Source organism: Equus przewalskii, chromosome 1, assembly GCF_037783145.1.
Source record: "Equus przewalskii isolate Varuska chromosome 1, EquPr2, whole genome shotgun sequence".
NCBI classification, from domain to species: domain Eukaryota; kingdom Metazoa; phylum Chordata; class Mammalia; order Perissodactyla; family Equidae; genus Equus; species Equus przewalskii.
The window spans coordinates 29,522,097-29,540,863 of NC_091831.1; the positions used below are offsets into that span (position 1 = coordinate 29,522,097).

At 43.1% G+C, this 18,767-nt stretch overlaps 1 protein-coding gene and 1 long non-coding RNA gene across 3 annotated transcripts in view; one reads left to right on the plus strand and one right to left on the minus strand.

Annotated features, from left to right (window-relative positions):
- PKD2L1 (polycystin 2 like 1, transient receptor potential cation channel) overlaps positions 1 to 18,767 on the plus strand; it is a 50,233-nt gene that overhangs the window by 25,890 nt on the left and 5,576 nt on the right. For both annotated transcript variants that reach the window (XM_070559185.1, XM_070559192.1), the window contains exons 3-8: positions 5,994 to 6,121; positions 6,566 to 6,819; positions 8,054 to 8,278; positions 17,285 to 17,513; positions 18,188 to 18,358; positions 18,539 to 18,720. In XM_070559185.1, coding sequence (XP_070415286.1) covers positions 5,994 to 6,121; positions 6,566 to 6,819; positions 8,054 to 8,278; positions 17,285 to 17,513; positions 18,188 to 18,358; positions 18,539 to 18,720 — 1,189 coding nt within the window. The remainder of the gene's footprint in view (positions 1 to 5,993; positions 6,122 to 6,565; positions 6,820 to 8,053; positions 8,279 to 17,284; positions 17,514 to 18,187; positions 18,359 to 18,538; positions 18,721 to 18,767) is intronic.
- LOC103567224 (uncharacterized) overlaps positions 1 to 18,767 on the minus strand; it is a 25,317-nt gene continuing 6,550 nt past the window's right edge. The window contains exon 3 of the long non-coding RNA XR_011522629.1: positions 1 to 1,619. This is a non-coding gene — a long non-coding RNA (uncharacterized lncRNA). The remainder of the gene's footprint in view (positions 1,620 to 18,767) is intronic.

Genomic DNA, 18,767 nt, shown 5'->3' on the forward strand with positions numbered 1-18,767 from the left:
CAATTTTGTGTTCTGTTTTTATTACCATTTCAACGGCTGTATTATGCTCCATTAAATGACTCAATGATATAATTTACTTAACCCTTGCCTCTCTGTAGGACATTTAGGTTGTCTGCAATTTTTCAGTATTATAAATAACCCAGGTAACATTTTTGTGCAGGTGATTTCTGCTTTCTTTGGGACTCATCTATGTCAGAATATAATTCTTGATACAGATTTATATACAACTCCCCATTTACACCTGCATGAAGAAATCTGAAGCTGCTTTCAAGGCACTGATCTTTTGAGTTTATCAAGGGCTTTTGCACTTCACCTCCTAACTCAGATGTTAACCTCTTCAAATAGAGTTTTCTTATAAGGACACCTTACAAACTTGCACAATCCTAATCATTTGGATTAATTTTTGGAAGGAGACTCAGAGTCCCTCATCAGAAGGATTTGGAGTGGGAGAGCGATCATTGGTATAATGTAGAGTGGCGGCCAAATCCCTGGTCTTTGGACTCCGGCAGATCTGAGTTCAAATCCAAGTTCTACTTGCTTGCTATGTGATCTTTGGACAAGTTATTTAATGACATTCTGGATCTCAGTTATTTGCATAAAATGAAGATGGTAGTTCCCACTTTACGAGGTTTTTTCTGGAGTATAGCAGACAGTGTATGCAAAGCCTGGTGAATAATAAGTGTCAGTAATGGTGGTGGTTGTTATTATTCAGCAACTGTGAATTTGATCTGAGGACAAGGTTAAAAGGCATAGCATAGTATGTGAAGGAGAACTTAATTTCCGTCCAAGAGAAAAAAAATCAGATATTCTGTTTTGGACAGTGAAGCCATCACCTGGTCTCTGAATCCCCTTCAGAACATTCTTATGTAGTCATTATTCGCATGTCTGAAAATTTCCTGGGATGAGGCCCTCACTCCATCAAAAAGATACGAACTTCTGACATCCTGACATTTGCTATACTGACTCAAATTCTGGCTCCTTCCAGCTCCCAAACATCCTCTGGTCTAATGTACCTTTTGAAACACACAGAGCACTTTCACGCCTTGACTAGATCTTAAAGGAAGGCCAGCCACTGCCCAGAGCTGGATTGCCACGTGATCCTCAGCTGGAAGACCTCTGCTGACACTCTCAGAGGTGAAAGGGATGTTTGTGAAATGATCCGTTTCATAAGTGAAAGCACTAGTGGGTAGAAAGCTCTGCCTTTTATGGAGCTTAACTTTTCCCTCCTGTAACTTCGACCCCTTGGATATAGTTCTGTCCTTGGAGCTGAACAGAATTAGTTTACTGTGGAGGCCAACAGATTTCCATTTGAATCCTGGCTCCGTTAGTTGTTTACCTTGGGCAAGTTACTTCAGCTCTCTGAGACTGGAAAATAGGGTTAATAATAGCACTGAACAAATAGGGTGGTTGTAGGATTAAATGGAATTGGCATATCAAACACTTAGCACAGGGCATATAATAGGTGTTCTGAGGTAATAAATGGCTCCACTGGTCGTTTCTTTCTCCTGCTATGGAGAAGGCTGATGGTGGAATGGATATGCTGAGTCTCTGTCATTCAGAAATCTCTAAACCAGGTGTTCCCATTCTTCCTGGTAAAGTCCAGCAGTGATCCTTAATACCTAAAAAGAAATTAATAGGGTGAAATGAGGGGAGGAAGACACCAGGAAAGACCAACAAGTTGTTTTCAATCTTCTTCCACCATAATACACCTGAGGGATGTGAGCCCCTCCAAGACTGTCAGTGGTTCACAAGGGCAATGAATTCAATGGTTTTCCCCTGGGGTGAGCAGGAGCGCTCTAAGAGGTCTGTATAGTTTGTAAAGCTCTCCCAATCCCAGGGAGGTTCTGAGACCCACTTGGGAGACAGATCATTCCTTCTTCCCCACTCCTGATCTTGAGAATCACTGAAATAGACACTGAGAAATCCCCTGCCTTCTTGACAACTTTATCAAAGACAGGCGGGATTATATTGCAACAGGTCAAGGCAGGGTTCTAAGTGTGGTCCCAGGACAAATAGCAACCACAGTACGTGGGAACTGATTAGAAATGCAAATTATTGAGCCTCATCTAGACCTACCACAACGTGTTTTAACAAGCCTTCCAGGTGATTCTGATGCATGCTGAAGTTTGCATATCAGTGGGTTTATGAAAAGAGAGAGACACAGGAGCTGGAATCATCACCTCATCTAGAATCCTGGGTTTCCCCCGCCTCTCTTTTAGATTCAGACTGCAGCAGCCTCCAAGCCTGATACCCATCTGGTGATCTGGAAAGAGGCCTTGTTAGGGAGATTGAGGTCTGCCAGCACCATTTCTACCCTCACATTGTGTAAGGGTTACTGGTCGACTGTGCTTGCTCCTTAGGCCAGCCAAGGACTGGCGTTTTTTCTCTTACCCAAGACCTATTAAAAACTTGTTGTTCTCCTCTTTGGACTAGAATGTTCCAGCCTCTTTCCAACATCTACTAAGCAGAAGTTGTCCTTGACTATTTTGATGACATTGCTGTTATGGAGTCATACCACTTTACTCAGTTTGAAAATGATTCACTTATTTCATTCTACCCTGTATTACAGTTTATTATTTTTCCACTTTTGGTTCAGCCCAACAAACGCTCAGTGAGAACCTATTAAATACCAGGCACTATGCTAAATGAATAAAACACAGTCCCTGTCCCCTGAGGAGCATACAGTGGGTGACTAGAACTACTTGTTGAGCACCTACTGTTTTCAATGCATCATAAAGACATCATCTTTAATCTTCACAATATTACAAGAAAGGTATTGTATTTTCCACTTAACAGATGAGAAATCAGAGACTCAGAGCCCAAGTCTACACTGTAAGTGGCAGAGCTGGGATTTGAAGCTAGGTCAGTCTGGCTCCAAAGCCCATGCTCATTCTACAACAATACGTCTATTCTGGGACATCTCTTCCTCAATAGAAGTTTTTGAGAATAGAAACCAATGACACCTAGGAAGGTGTTTTGCACATAATAGCCTTTGAGTAATGTTTACTTAATGAATATAAAATTTGTCTTTAGAATAATCAGGTTGATGGACTGATAATATGGTCTACTAAGAATCATTTTGGGATATGAGATATAGTTGATTTTCATAGAGTGGCGGAGGAAAGCACCCTTCATCTCATGAGACAAAGTATAAAATTTGCAGAAGTAAGAATTAAAAAGGAAGAGAGGGTATTTGGATCTAGAGAAGGTATTAAATAGGTACTAAACCAGCTTTAGACCCTAATTTAGAAGGTTTTTAAGGTGGCTCCTTGGTTTTTCTGTATGTATGTACTTCAATTAAAAAGTTACAAAGAACAGTGAATACTGAATTTCTGAGTGTCAGCAGGCATTTGAACAGGTGAAGCCATTTCTCAGAATACATAGTCCTTACTGTCTTGGAAAATAATCAGAGATGTTATGCCTCCATAAAGGGTTGCCAACCAGTTCAGAGCAATGGTAATTCTGGACAGCAATTTAGAATTGGAGAAGAGAGAAAGCTATAGCAACAAGTACCACCTAGTGGCCATTCAGAAGTTGTAACAATTTAGTCAGCCTGTGATTAAGAAAAGTTCAGCTCACTGGCTATCAGTTCTAACTGTGTGATAGGCTCTCAGCAGAGAAAAGTTTGATTTCTAGCCCATTTTCCAGATCTAGAAAAGTTGAACCTGAGATCTCCAGACTAAGGATAGGTAATTACAGATTTGAGTTAGAGAGAAGTAAAGTCATTTCTTGGACTTAAGAGAGTGGAATGGGGAAATGTAAAGTAATATGCTTCCTTCTTTGCTGACTTCCCTCCTGGAAAAGCATGATGTTGCTTATGCCTAATATGGGACCACTCATTGACCCCTCTTTCCTCTAAGACCGTGGATGTGCTCTACTCTACCCCAAGCCATTCCCTTTCCAGATGGGTGGTGGGAGAAAATATGGCCCAAGACATGAAAATGAAAAAAAATTTTTTTAATGCTTTTTGGTGAGAAAGATTGGCCCTGAGCTAACATCTGTTGCCAATCTTCCTTTTCCCCCCCCAAATCCCCAGCACATAGTTGTCTACCCTAGTTGTAAATCATTCTAATTCTTCTATGTGGGAACGCCACCCCAGCATGGCTTGATGAGTGGTGCTGGGTCCGTACCCAGGATCCAAACTTGCAAACCCTGAGCTGCCAAAGTGGAGCACATGAACTTCACCACTAGGCCATGGGGCTGGTCCCTGAAAATGAAAATTCTTAAAGGGAATTTCTCAGAAGAGGTAGACAAATCCTACTTAAACGTTTTTGATGTAATTACAGACTTACAGAAAAGTTGCAAGAATGATGCAAATAATTCTTATATACATTTTACTCAGATTTCCCAAATATGAACATTTTGCCATGCTTGCTTTTTTCCTTTATCATTCTCTCCCTCTCTCTCCACACACACACACTACTGTTCGAGAGGAAATTGTCGACATCATGCCCCTTTACTCTTAAACAGTTTAACGTGTATTTTCTAAAAACAAGGACAAGGACTCTTATCAAAGTCAGGAAACTATCATTGGGATCTGGTAGAACAAACAGAACTTATTGCAGTTTCACCAATTATTCCACTGAAAACCTTTACAGCAAAAGAAAGAAATTATAGTCCAGGATTCAATCCTAACTAACTGCACAGATTGCATTGAGTTTTCATGTTTCTTTAGTCTCTTTTAATCTGGAACACTTCTTTAATCTTTGTTTTTTCATGAACTGGCAAAAATTTTGAGTAGCAAAATAAATCATAATATTAACAAGTTATAACCTATAGAAAAAACCAAGAATTCATGAGTTCATACTGATACACATAAATTAATAAATAAATGAGAAAAAAGGGGGAGCTCTTTCAGAAGAGAAGGTCAACTAATAAATGCAGAAGAAATAATGCAATGAGAAAAACAACCGTTTGATAACCATAATAGTAATAATCAGGCAAAAGTCATCAATGGATGCTAAAACTAGTAGGTGAAAGTTTGATGAGTAAGAGGATATTTACATAGCTTCAAAGTATCTCCCCACAAAATACATATTAATTACAAAGAGAAAAACAATAATTTTACATCGAAGAAAGCTAGAAGACACCACTTTAATAAGAAATCAAAGTTAACATCACGAGTAATGATGCGATTAGACAGTATGTGCCTCCTGATAGGATGTCCTGAAAAGGACACACATCACATCTTTGATATTCCTTGCCAAAGTGCATAATCTGAATTTAAAACAAGAAAACATCAGGGAAATCTAAATTGAGGGATAATCTACAAAATAAATGGCTTATACTCCTCAGATTCTGCCTTTTAACCAGAAAACGTATAGCTTCCCTTGACAGCCCTACTTTAGACCAGCTGTGTGTGTTAGAGTGGTTGACAGAGATCTAGTTCTTCAGGGCAAAGGCCACATCTTTTTTCATCTGGAGATGCTATGAGTTCCTCTCTCAGGAGACAATAGTGCCCATCAAGAAGCACCAGGGCCAGAGATACTACACCTCCCTCCTATACCCGTGGCTGCAGAGTCACTGACTCCAGGGTCCAAGAGATCACATCTCCATTGTAAGTTGTTTGGCCAGGGCCTTGGAGCACTCTAGAATTTGGAGGCATTTTCCCAAAGGCATAAACATAGGACAAATAAAAGGTAGCACTTCCTGATGCAGAAGGCAGGTATTTCTTGCCTCTGGGGAATAAGAACTAAGAAGTTAAGCTGGTTCAGGAGAAGAAAGTGAATTTTCAGAATGAGAATGTCAAGAGACAATTACTGAGTGGAGTTCAGTCTTTCCAAGGTGAGTCGGGAGGAGAGGAGACCTTGTAGCCACAATTCCTAGATTCCCCAATACCACCATCAGCCCCCCCAGCAAACTCTAGGGGGTAGGTCTAATGGACTCTCATCTAGGTAGCATCTCTGGCCCTAGGGCAGTGGGCTTTCCTGTCTCCTCTGGAGAATGGAGATGGGAACTGTGAACAGGACACAGCCTCTTGGGTTGGTTTCTAGTGACCTATGGAATGACAAGCTCCAGTGCCTATTACTACACCAAAGTGATGTCTGAGCTCTTCTTACATACTCCATCAGACACCGGAGTCTCCTTCCAGTCCATCAACAGCATGGCGGACTTCTGGGATGTGAGTATCAGATCTCCTCAACCCCTCCCCTCTCCTCAATGGCCTGAAGCCACAGGCCAGGGTTCAGCGATGTCAGACAGCGGATCAGGCCATATCCAGAGACAAGTTCAGTCTTGGATCAGGCTGAATCAAAGGGTCCAGCAAAAACTAATGGGTCAGGCTAGAGTTCAAGTGGAGGAAGTTGAAGGATCAGGATTTTGATCAGGGAGTCAAGCCAGTAGTTAGACTAGTATTGGGAGTCAGAGTTAAGGCTGAACTTCAAAATGTATTTTAAATAAAGCGGTCAAGATCAAGATCAGGTCAATGTTCATGGGTCATCTGAGGAATCCAAAAGAAACAGACTGGAGTTAGGCTGGGGGGTGGTCAGGGAGTGAGGGCAAAGATCATTCTAAAGATAAGGGTCAGGATCAGGCTGGGTCAGGCTCAACCCAGCTCGTGGTCCAGTTTGCCCAGGGCCCACTACTGGATGGTTTGTATTGGACCAAATGGTACAACAACCAGAGCCTAGGCCATGGCTCCCACTCCTTCATCTACTATGAGAACCTGCTACTGGGGGTTCCGAGGCTGCGGCAGCTGAGGGTCCGCAATGACTCCTGCACGGTGCATGAGGACTTCCGCGATGACATTATGAACTGCTATGACGTCTACTCTCCAGAAAAGGAAGAGCAGCTCCCCTTTGGGCTCCTCAATGGCACAGCGTGAGTGAGTCCCCTGAGCAATGTCACAGGGCTTGCACCCCCAAGCCTGACATCATCCCAATGTTTGGGAACCACTTCCACTGAGCCTTAAAGAGCTGTAGATGTACTTAGGAGGTTGGGTGGGGACATCTCTCTGAGTCTTATCTATGACTGTTTGGAGATCTTGGTCAGGATCACTCAGGAGCAGAGAAGGTACAGAGCCATAGCCTCTGGACTTATTTCCACACATAGGTCAGAGGCACATTTGCCCTACTCTGGAGGTAGTCCTGCCAGAGAAAGCATTCTTTCTTGCCCAGAAGTCCCTCAGGAGTATGGAGAATGGAAGAAGCATTAACACTGACACATGAGTCATGGTTGGAAGAGCCTGACCCTTGGAACTGACTTGGGAAGGAGCAAGGGTCAAGGATGGATGAGAAATTAGGGAAGAAAGAGAAAAAGGGTGGAGAGGACAGGAAATAAGCGTCCAGGGAGGAAAGTGTATGGTCAGAACAGAGAATCAAGGGGTTATAGCGGCCAGATGCACGACCACAAGAGCAGAAAGGGTCTTTTCTGGATTGTATGAGTCAAGTGCTTCCCTTATGGGGACTACTCAGGCTGGGGTCAAAAGTGGGGCTTGGGGGGCTGTCCCCATGGCCTAGTGGTTAAGTTTGGCATGCTCCACTTCCACGGCCTGGATTCAGTTCCTGGGCGTGGACCTATACCACACCTCAGCAGCCATGCTGTGGCAGTGACCCACATACAAAATAAAGAAAGATTGTCACAGACGTTAGCTCAGGGAGAATCTTCCTTAAGCAAAAAGAGGAAGATTGGCAATAGATGCTAGCTCAGGGCAAATCTTCCACAGCAAAAATAAAATAAAATAAAATAAAATAAAATAAAATAAAATAAAAGTGAGGCTTGGGTTTCTCATCCATAGTCTTGGGTGACATCATGAAAAATTAGGAGATTGACATTTGAGTTTCAGTTCTGCCACTAACTAGCTGGATTATCTCAGACAGCTAAATCTTAGTTTCCTCATCGGCAAAATGTGGATAATATTTACTCCCTCTTCTCAAACAGTTAGTAGTATCAAACAGGACAATATATGTGAAATGTATATTATGTGTGATACATATATATATAATATATGTGAAACTGTAAAGTCCAGACAATCAGAAAGTGTTGCCATTGCCTTGGGAGATCAGCTTTTGGGTTGACTCAGACCTCTCTGCTCAGATGGCTTCTTCCATGGCAGGTGGACATACCACTCAGAGGATGAGCTGGGGGGCTCCTCTCACTGGGGCCGGCTCACAAGCTACGGTGGAGGTGGCTACTACCTGGACCTTCCGGGATCCCGACAGGCCAGTGCAGAGGCACTCCGGGACCTTCAGGAGGGCCTGTGGCTAGACAGGGGCACTCGGGTGGTCTTCATTGACTTCTCCGTCTACAATGCTAACATCAATCTTTTCTGTATTTTGAGGTGGGTCTCCTTTCTTTTTTTTTTTTTATATTGAGTTAATGATAGGTTACAATCTTGTGAAATTTCAGCTGTACATTAATGTTTGTCATTCGTGTTGCAGGTGCACCACTTCACCCTTTGTGCCCACCCCCGACCCCACCTTTCCCCTGGTAGCCACTAATCTGTTCTCTTTGTCCACATTTTTAAATTCCTCATATGAGTGTAGTCATACAGAGATTATCCTTCTCTAACTGGCTTATTTCACTTAACATAATTCCTTCAAGGTCCATCCATGTTACTGCAAATGGAATGATTTTGTTCTGTTTTGCAGCTGAGTAGTATTCCATTGTATATATGTACCACATCTTCTTTATCCATTTGTCTGTTGATGGGCACTTAGGTTGCTTCCATGTCTTGGCTATTGTAAATAATGCTGCAATGAACATTGGGGTGCATAGGACTTTTGGGATTGCTGACGTCAAGCTCTTTGGATAGATACCCAGTAGTGGGATGGCTGGATCGTATGGTAGTTCTATTTGTAATTTTTTGAGGAATCTCCATACTGTTTTCCATAGTGGCTGCACCAGTTTGCATTCCCACCAGCAGTGTATGAGGGTTCCTTTTTCTCCGCAACCTCTCCAACATTTGTTACTATTAGTTTTAGATATTTTTGTCATTCTAATGCGTGTAAAGTGATATCTTAGTGTAGTTTTGATTTGCGTTTCCCTGATGATCAGCGATGATGAGCATCTTTTCATGTGCCTATTGGCCATCAGTATATCTTCTTTGGAGAAATGTCTGTTCATGTCTCCAGCCCATTTTTTATTTTCCGGTTTTCTTCAATTTCCTTTGTTTTTTGTCCCATGGTTTAATCTGATGAAGAGCTGCTACTCTCGGGTGTTGTCCTTCTACTTATCTCCTCTGCTCTTGGTTTTGTAGCCCCTTTCCTTTTTTTGATTTTTCAGGAATGAGGGTTTTCCTGAGGATTTCCTGAAGAGGAGGTTTTGTGGCAGTGAACTCCCTTAATTTTTGTTTATCTGGGAAAGTTTTTATTTCTCCATCGTATTTGAAGGATATTTTCACTGGGTAGAGAATTCTCGGCTGTAGGTTTTTGTCCTTCAGATTTTTGAATATATCATTCCACTCTCTTCTAGCCTGTAAAGTTTCTGCTGAGAAATCTGCTGATAGCCTGATGGGGGTTCCTTTGTAGGTTAGTTTCTTTTGCCTGGCTGTCCTTAGTATTTTCTCCTTGTCGTTGACTTTTGCTAGCTTCACTACTATATGCCATGGGGTTGGTCTTCTTGCATTGATAAAGTTTGGAGATCTGTTGGCTTCTGTCACCTGAAGATCCATCTCTCTCACCAGATTTGGGAAGTTCTCAGCCATTATTTCTTTGAACAGGCTTTCTGCCCCTTTCTCCTTCTCTTCTCCCTCTGGTAAACCTATAATCCTTACATTGCATCTCCTAGTTGTGTCTGATAATTCTCGGAGAGTTTCTTCATTTCTTTTTAGTCTTACTTCTCTCTCCTCCTCTGCCTGCAGCATTTCTATATTCCCATCTTCCAAATTGCTAATTCTTTCCTGCATATTATCGGCCCTACTGTTCAGTGCATCTAGATTTTTCTTAATCTCCTCTATTGTGTTCTTCATTTCCAGTATTTCTGTTTGGTTCTTCTTTATTGTATCAAACTCTTTTGTGACATAGCTCCTGAACTCGTTGAGTTGTCTATCTGAATTCTCTCTTAACTCATTGAGTATTTTAATGATGGCTGTTTTGAAGTCATCATCATTTAGGTTATATATTTCATTTTCTTTGGGATTGTTGTCTGTGTATTTGTTGTTTTCCTTCTGTTCTGGAGATTTAATGTATTTTTTCATATTGCTTGATGTTGTAGATTTGTGCCTCTGCATAGAGATAGAGATTAGTTTCTCCTTCCACTTGTTTCTGCTGGTGTGGTGGGGGAGCAGCTGTTTATACTGCACCAACCAGGAACCCTATCCGCAGTTGCTAACTGGGCCTGGGCCCCTCCTCGTAGTCACAGTGGTCCTTTGGATTCCCTCTTCTGCCGTGGGGGCCATCATGGGGGGGCTTCAGGCTGCTGGTGCCTACTGTTGCAGCCCACCTAGACGTGCTCCCTCCTTGGGGTCTGCAACGGTGTTGTGGGCTTTTCCAGCAGCCAGGGGTAGGATCATTTATATTTGCTGCTCCGTCACTGTTGGCACTCACAAAATCTCACTTGTCCACTATAGGTTGCAGCAGAGCTATTGGCATCTTCTACAGTCTGTGGTTAGCTCACATAGCTATGCTACTTTTGTCCCAGGGTCTTCCAGCCTTGTGGCTGCCTGATGGGTGCTCTCTACTAGTGCTGTGCAGAGGCTTTTGCTGAGGCTGCTGTGAGCCTGTAGGGTTTCCCCCTAGGCTACGGAGCCGGGTCGCTGGAACTCCACCCAGCCCCAGTCCTGTTCCCCAGGAACTTGGGGAGCCCTTTGCCCTGACTGGGGGATAGCCAGAGATCCTGATTTCAGTGGTAGCTGGTCAGCTGCTGCCCTGCCTGATATTCTTCTCTCCGGGACCCTCCCGGTGTTGTGGATGCTGGGCGTGGCCCCTCTGCTAATGACAGACAGAGAGTTTTGTCTGCTGCCCAGGCGGAACTCTGGAGCTTCCCCCCCAGGCTGTGGAGCCGGCCTCTGGAGCTCCAACCAGCCCCAGTCCTCTCTGAGATCTCGGGCAATACCTTGCCCCACAGGGTGGGCAATGGCAGCTGGGGGTTGCCTCGCCCTCTGGGATTCTCTCCGGGACTTTCCTGGAGTTGTGAATGCTGGTTGTGGCCCCTCCGCTAATGGCAGACAGAGAGTTTTATCTGCTGCCCAGGCGGAACTCTGGAGCTTCCCCTCCGGGCCGCAGAGCCGGCCTCTGGAGCTTCAACCAGCCCCAGTCCTCTCCGAGATCTCCGGCAATCCCTTGCCCGGCCGTGCAGGCAGTGGCCGCTGGGGGGCCGCCAGGCCCTCTGTGATTCTCTCTGGGACCCTCCGGGTGCCGTGGACACCAGGTGGGATCTCCCCGCCAATGGCGGGGCGAGACTCTCCCCGCGGGCTCAAGTGTGTAACTCTAGAGTTTCCCTCTGCGTTTAGGAGTAATTGCGGGGGGTTTAGGTAGGGTTCTGGTCACCTGTTTCCACCGTCGCTCCTCTGGTGTGTGCTTGCTCCTGCCCTAGGTGTGTGTTGATCTTCTGGGAGCGTCCGTTGGAAGAAAGCCGCTTGCAGGTACTAGGCTGTTTGGTCGGGGTCGGAGAGTTTTCACCTATCTCCACCTCCTCCCGGAGGGAAGTCCGTCCGCCTTCCGATGTATAGTTGTGTGGGTCTCTCAGAAGTCCTGAGATGCTATCTGGATATCCTTTGGTAAGTGATGAGTGTCCAAATAATTGTAGACTCGAAGGGGGAGAGACAAAGAGGACTACTTATGGCGCCATCTTGGCTCTCCAGCCCATTTTTTTATCGGGTTGTTGGATTTTTTGTTGTTGAGCTGTGAGAGTTCTTTATATATTATGGATATTAAGCCTTTGTCAGATATATGACTTGCAAATATTTTTTCCCAGTTAGTGGGGTTTTTTTTGTTTCAATCCTGTTTTCATTTGCCTTGAAGAAGCTCTTTAGTCTGATAAAGTCCCATTTGTTTATTCTTTCAATTGTTTCCTTCTCTGAGAAGACATGGTATCTGAAAAGATCCTTTTAATACTGAAGTCAAAGAGTGTACTGCCTACGTTTTCTTCTAGAAGCCTTATGGTTTCAGGTCTCACCTTTAGGTCTTTGATCCATTTTGAGTTTATTTTGGTGAATGGTGAAAAAGAATGGTCAATTTTCATTCTTTTACATATGGCTTTCCAGTTTTCCCAGCACCATTTGTTGAAAAGACTTTTTCTCCATTGTATGCTCTCAGCTCCTTTGTCAAAGATAAGCTGTCCATAGATGTGTGGTTTTATTTCTGGGCTTTCAACTCTGTTCCATTGATCTGTGCACCTGTTTTTGTACCAGTGCCATGCTGTTTTGATTACTGTAGCCTTGTAGTATGTTTTGAAGTCAGGGATTGTGATGCCTCCTGTTTTGTTCTTTTTTCTCAGGATTGCTTTAGAAATTCGGGGTCTTTTGTTGCCCCATGTGAATTTTAGGATTCTTTGTTCTAATTCTGTAAAGAATGTCATTGGGATTCTGATTGGGATAGCGTTGAATCTGTAGATTGCTTTAGGCAGAATGGGCATTTTAACTATGTTTATTCTTCCAATCCAGGTACATGGAATGTCTTTCCATCTCCTTATGTCGTCATCCAATTCTCTCAGAAAGGCCTTGTAATTTTCATTATATAGGTCCTTCACTTCCTTGGTTAAATTTACCCCAAGGTATTTTATTCTTTTTGTTGCGATTGTGAATGGTATTGTGTTCTTGAGTTCTTTTTCTGTTAGTTCGTTATTAGAATATAGAAATGCTACTGATTTATGCAAATTGATTTTGTACCCTGCAACTTTGCTGTAGTTGTTGATTACTTCTAACAGTTTTCCAATGGATTCTTTGGGGTTTTCTATATATAAGATCATGTCATCTGCAAACAGCGAGAGTTTCACTTCTTCCCTCCCTATTTGGATTCCTTTTTCTTGCCTGATTACTCTGGCCAGGAACTCCAGTACTATGCTAAATAAGAGTGGGATAGAGGGCATCCTTGTCTCATTCCTGTTTTCAGGGGGATGGCCCTCAGTTTTTGCCCATTGAGGATGATGTTGGGTGTGGGTTTGTCATATATGGCCTTTATTATGTTGAGGTATTTCCCTTCTATGCCCATTTTGTTCAGAGTTTTTATCATAAATGGCTGTTGGATTTTGTCAAATGCCTTCTCTGCATCTATTGAGATGATCATGTGGTTTTTATTCCTCTGTTTGTTGATGTGGTGTATCACATTGATTGATTTGCGGATGTTGAACCATCCCTGTATCCCTGGTATGAATCCCACCTGATCATGATGTATGATCCTTTTAATGAATTGCTGAATTCTGGTTGCCAAAATTTTGTTTAGAATTTTTGCATCTATGTTCATCAGTGATATTGGCCTGTAGTTCTCTTTTTCGTGGTGTCCTTGTCAGGTTTTGGTATCAGTGTGATGTTGGCCTCATAGAATGTGTTAGGAAGTGTTCCATCCTCCCTAATTTTTTGGAATAGCTTGAAAAGGATAGGTATTAAATCCTCTCTGAAAGTTTGGTAGAATTCCCCAGGGAAGCCATGTGATCCTGGGGTTTTATTCTTTGGGATGTTTTTGATTGCTGTTTCAATCTCTTTCCTTGTGATCGGTCTGTTCAAATTCTCTGCTTCTTCTTGAGTGAGCTTTGGGAGATTGTGGGAGTCCAAGAATTTATCCATTTCCTCTAGGTTATCCATTCTGTTAGCATAGACTTTTTTGTAGCATTCTCTTATAATCCATTGTATTTCTGTAGAGTCTGTTGTTATTTCTCCTCTTTCAGTTCTGATTTTGTTTATTTGAGCTTACTCCCTTTTTTTTCTTTGTAAGTCTGGCTAGGGGTTTGTCAATTTTATTTATCTTCTCAAAGAACCAGCTCTTTGTTTAATTGATCCTTTCTACTGCCTTTTTCATTTCAATAGTATTTATTTCCTCTCTGATTTTTATTATTTCTCTCCTTCTGCTGACTTTGGGCTTTATTTGTTCTTCTTTCTCCAGTCCAGTTAGGTGTAGTTTAAGATTGCTTATTTGGGATTTTTCTTGTTTGTTAAGATGTGCCTGTATTGTGATGAATTTTCCTCTTAATACAGCTTTTGCTGTATCCCATATGAGTTGGTATGGCATGTTATCATTTTCATTTGTTTCCAGGTATTTTTTAATTTCTTCTTTAATTTCTTCAATGATGCATTGCTTGTTCAGTAGTGTATTGTTTAGTCTCCCCATCTTTGTGCCTTTCTCAGCTTTTTTCTTGTAATTAATTTCTAGCCTTATAGCATTATGATTGGAGAAGATGCTTGTTATTATTTCAATTTTTTTAAATTTGTAGAGGCTTGCCTTATTTCCCAACATATGGTCTATCCTTGAAAATGTTCCATGTGCACTTGAGAAGAATGTGTATTCTGCTGTTTTAGGATGAAGTGATATATCTATTAAGTCCAATTGTTTTAGTTTTTCATTCAGCTCCACTATTTCCTTGTTGATTTTCTGTCTGGATGATCTGTCCATTGATATGAGTGGGGTGTTGAGGTCTCCTACTATTATTGTGTTGTTTTTAACATCTTCCTTTAGGTCTGTTAATAGTTGCTTTATGAACCTTGGTGCTCCTATGTTGGGTGCATAGATATTTATAAGCGTTATTTCTTCTTGGTGAAGTGTCCCTTCGATCATTATATATTGTCCCTCTGTGTCTCTCTTTATCTGTCTTATTTTGAAATCCGCTTTGTCTGATATAAGAACTGCAACACCTGCTGTTGTTTTCTTGCTATTAGTTTGAAGTATTGTCCTCCACCCCTTCACTCTCAGCCTGTGTTTGTCCTTGGGGCTGAGGTGTGTTTCCTGGAGGCAACAAATTGTTGGATCTTGTTCTTTAATCCATTTTGCCACTCTGTGTCTTTTTACTGGAGAGTTCAATCCGTTTACACTGAGAGTGATTATTGATGCATGTGGACTTAATGCTGTCAATCTGTTGCTCGTTATCTGGTTTTCCTGCGTTTCTCTTCCTGTGTGCTTTAGCCTACCCATTTAATACTGCAATTTCTTATGGTGGGTTTCTTAGATTTTTCCGTATTTATGTTTTGTGGCTCTATTCTGTTTTTTAGTTTAGTGGCTACCCTGAAGTTTGTATTTAGAATCTCATGTACAATATAGTCTATTCTCTGGTGGTCTCTTACTCACTTGGCCTAGACTGATTTAGTCACTTTGCTCTTCCCTTCCTAAATTATTATTTTCATTTCTTATTCCAACTCGTGTTATGAGTTTGTAGTTAGAGTGATAAGATAGTCTTTGCTTTGGTAGTTTCCTTACCTTTATCCTAATGCTATAGTTGAATATTTGCTATCCTATTCTGGTTCTATTTATCTGTCTCCCTACTCTGTGGTTTGTGACCCCTTTCTCCCTTTTTTCTTTTTTCAGGTTTGAGAGCCTTCTTGAGGATTTCTTGTAGTGGAGGACTTTTGGTTACAAATTCCCTTAACTTTTGTTTGTCTGGAAAAGATTTAATTTCTCCCTCATATCTGAAGGAAATTCTTGCTGGATAGAGTATTCTTGGCTGAAGATTTTTATCTTTCAAAGTTTTGAATATGTCACTCCATTCTGTCCTAGCTTGTAAGGTTTCTGTAAAGAAATCCGCTGAAAGTCTGATAGGAGTTCCTTTGTAGGTTATTTTCTTCTGTCTTGCTGCCCTGAGTATTCTTTCTTTGTCTTTCATTTTTGCCATTTCTACTACTATATGCCTTGCAGTAGGTCTTTTTACATTGACAAATCTAGGAGATCTGAAAGCTTCCTCTACACACATTTCTCCGTCGATCCCTAGATTTGGGAATTTCTCTTCTATAATTTCATTAAGCACACTTTCTGCTCCATTTTCCTTTTCCACGTTCTCGGGAATTCCTATGATCCTTAAATTCTTTCTCCTCATTGAATCTGCTATCTCTCAGAGATTTTCCTCATTTTTTTTAACTCTTAGTTCTCTTTCTTCCTCTGTCTGGAGCCATTCAGCCCGTCTATCTTCGATTATGCTAATTTTCTCCTCTATGGTGTCAACATGGGCATTCAGGGAATCCGTCTTCTGTTTTATCTGGTCCATTGTGTTTTTCATCTCTAGTAATTCTGTTTGATTTTTCTTTTATTTATTTATTTATTTATTTATTTTTTAAGATTTTATTTTTTTCCGTTTTCTCCCCAAAGCCTCCTGGTACATAGTTGTATATTCTTTGTTGGGGGTCCTTCTAGTTGTGGCATGGGGGAGGCTGCCTCAGCGTGGTTTGATGAGCAGTGCCATGTCCGTGCCCAGGATTCGAACCAACAAAACACTGGGCCGCCTGCAGCGGAGCGTGCGAACTTAACCACTCGGCCACAGGGCCAGCCCCCTTGATTCTTCTTTATAACTTCAATCTCTTTTGTGAAGTAACTCCAGAACTTGTTGGCTTGCTTCTCTATCTTTCTCTCTACCTCATTGAGTTTTTTGATTATAGCTACTCTGAACTCATTTTCACTTAGTTGACCTATTTCCAAGTCCTCAGGACTTAATTCTGTGTTTTTATTGTTTTCCTTCTGGTCTGGAGCTTTTATAAATTGGTGGATGGTAGAGGAGCAGTTTTTTCACATAATGGTAGGATTCGGTTGCAGTTACAGCCTGTCGCCACTAGATGGGGGTCAAGAGCCATGTGTTCTGAGCTCTCCCCCTTTGGGCAAGATGGCGGTGCCCAGCGCGGTTTGCCTGGGGGAGGGGCTGTTTTTCTTATGTGCCGATCTGGATTCGGATCAGTTCTGTTCTCTGGTCTCCTGGGGCCCTGGGTTTATGGCGTCCTCATGCACGGACGCTTTCCCCTGTCAGTGGGTTTCCACTACACCGGCGGCAGGAGTCCTGGACCATCCCCCGGTTGTGCGGCCCCTCCCCTGCTCCTTCCTGCACCCGCGGCAGCGATCCTAGACTCTAGGGGAGGGAGTGAAGTTCTCTCCTACCCCGTTCCAGCCCCTTCGAGGCCGGCAGCAGGGTCTCCATCCTCCGTCTTTTGGATACTGTAGGTCTCTGACGTCCTGGCATTAGGTTTATTAGCTGAAATTCAGGTTTTTTTCAGTCCTTTGTTGTAGTTTGGAGGGGAGAGAGTCCTGGGTCAGCTCACCCCACCATTTTGCTCCCTGGGTCTCCTTTCTTTACTGCATCCCTCCATCCATGGTTCCTAGTTCCCTTCTCCTCTGCTTGAGACTTCCCTAAACTCGTACCCAATGGTGGGGGTGGGGAGGGGAGGGAATGGGAGGAATTGTTCCAGCCTAACCCCACCAGATATCTCTCCCTCCTCCCACAGACTGGTGGTGGAGTTTCCAGCTACAGGAGGTGCCATCCCATCCTGGCAAATCCGCACAGTTAAGCTGATCCGCTATGTCAGCAACTGGGACTTCTTTATCATTGGCTGTGAGATCATCTTCTGCATCTTCATCTTCTACTATGTGGTGGAGGAGATCCTGGAGCTCCACATCCACCGGATTCACTACCTCAGCAGCATCTGGAACATTCTGGACCTGGTGGTCATCTTGGTGAGGGACAGATATCTTGGACTTCGGATATTTGGGGAGGAGGAGGGGGATCCATACTGATAGGGGCTCCACGTTATTCCTTTTTGAGTCCCAAGGCCTCCTTACAACTTCTGGTCAAATCACTGTGTAACAGCTCCGTAAGTAAGAGGCTATGTTCCCCTGGCTCAGTCGTGGGAAAACCCTGTCTCCCAAAGCCCCTCTCCCTCTGGCCTATAATCCAGGTCCTGCTCTTTTCTTTATGAACTTGACATTCTGTTCCTCTTCTGTCTCTTATCTTTATGACCTGTCGCCTTGAAACTCTTCCCCTTTCTCCTTTCTTCTGCTAAAATATTCTGCCTCTTCATCAGTGTCCCTTTCCTATTAACAGGACACATTAATTTCCTTACCAAGGCTGGAAGTGGCGAGGGAAAGAAAATTACCTGGCTCCAGTTCTCTATGGTCCCTTACAACCTACATATTTACCACTGACCTCAAAGCCCTCTTTTGGGCTTTAAGGCATTCCCCAATCATCCTATCCAGTTCCATTTGAATCTGAGATAGTCAACAACTCAGCAGGGAAGGATTTTGTTTCCCCATTGTCTTACCCGCCCCAGCTTTCCCCTGGGACCTCATTGTTGAACTTCCCTTGAGATCTCCTTGATTTCTCTGACACCCCATCACCCCTGTGATGACAGCTCTCCATTGTGGCTGTGGGCTTCCACATATTTCGAACCCTCGAGGTGAATCGGCTGATGGGGAAGCTCCTGCAACAACCAGACATGTATGCTGACTTCGAGTTCCTTGCCTTCTGGCAGACACAGTACAACAACATGAATGCCGTCAACCTCTTTTTTGCCTGGATCAAGGTACCCTGGGACTCCTCACCCCCAGCTCCACCTCAGGGCACTCATTCTCCCTTCCTCAATACTTGTCTCATTTTCCTTGCCTGGTCTGGCAACTCCTGTGGCCTCTAGGATCCTGGAGTGGACTGTTCAAAGCTTTTCTTTTTTCTTCCTCCATCATTTCGTTCAACTTGATCCTTCCAGATATTCAAGTACATCAGCTTCAACAAAACCATGACCCAGCTCTCCTCCACACTGGCCCGCTGTGCCAAGGACATCCTGGGCTTTGCCGTCATGTTCTTCATCGTTTTTTTTGCCTACGCCCAGCTCGGCTATCTGCTTTTCGGGACCCAAGTGGAAAACTTCAGCACTTTCATCAAGTGCATGTGTGTGTCCTGTCCCCTTTACTCCTCCCTGGTCCCTCACCCTCCAG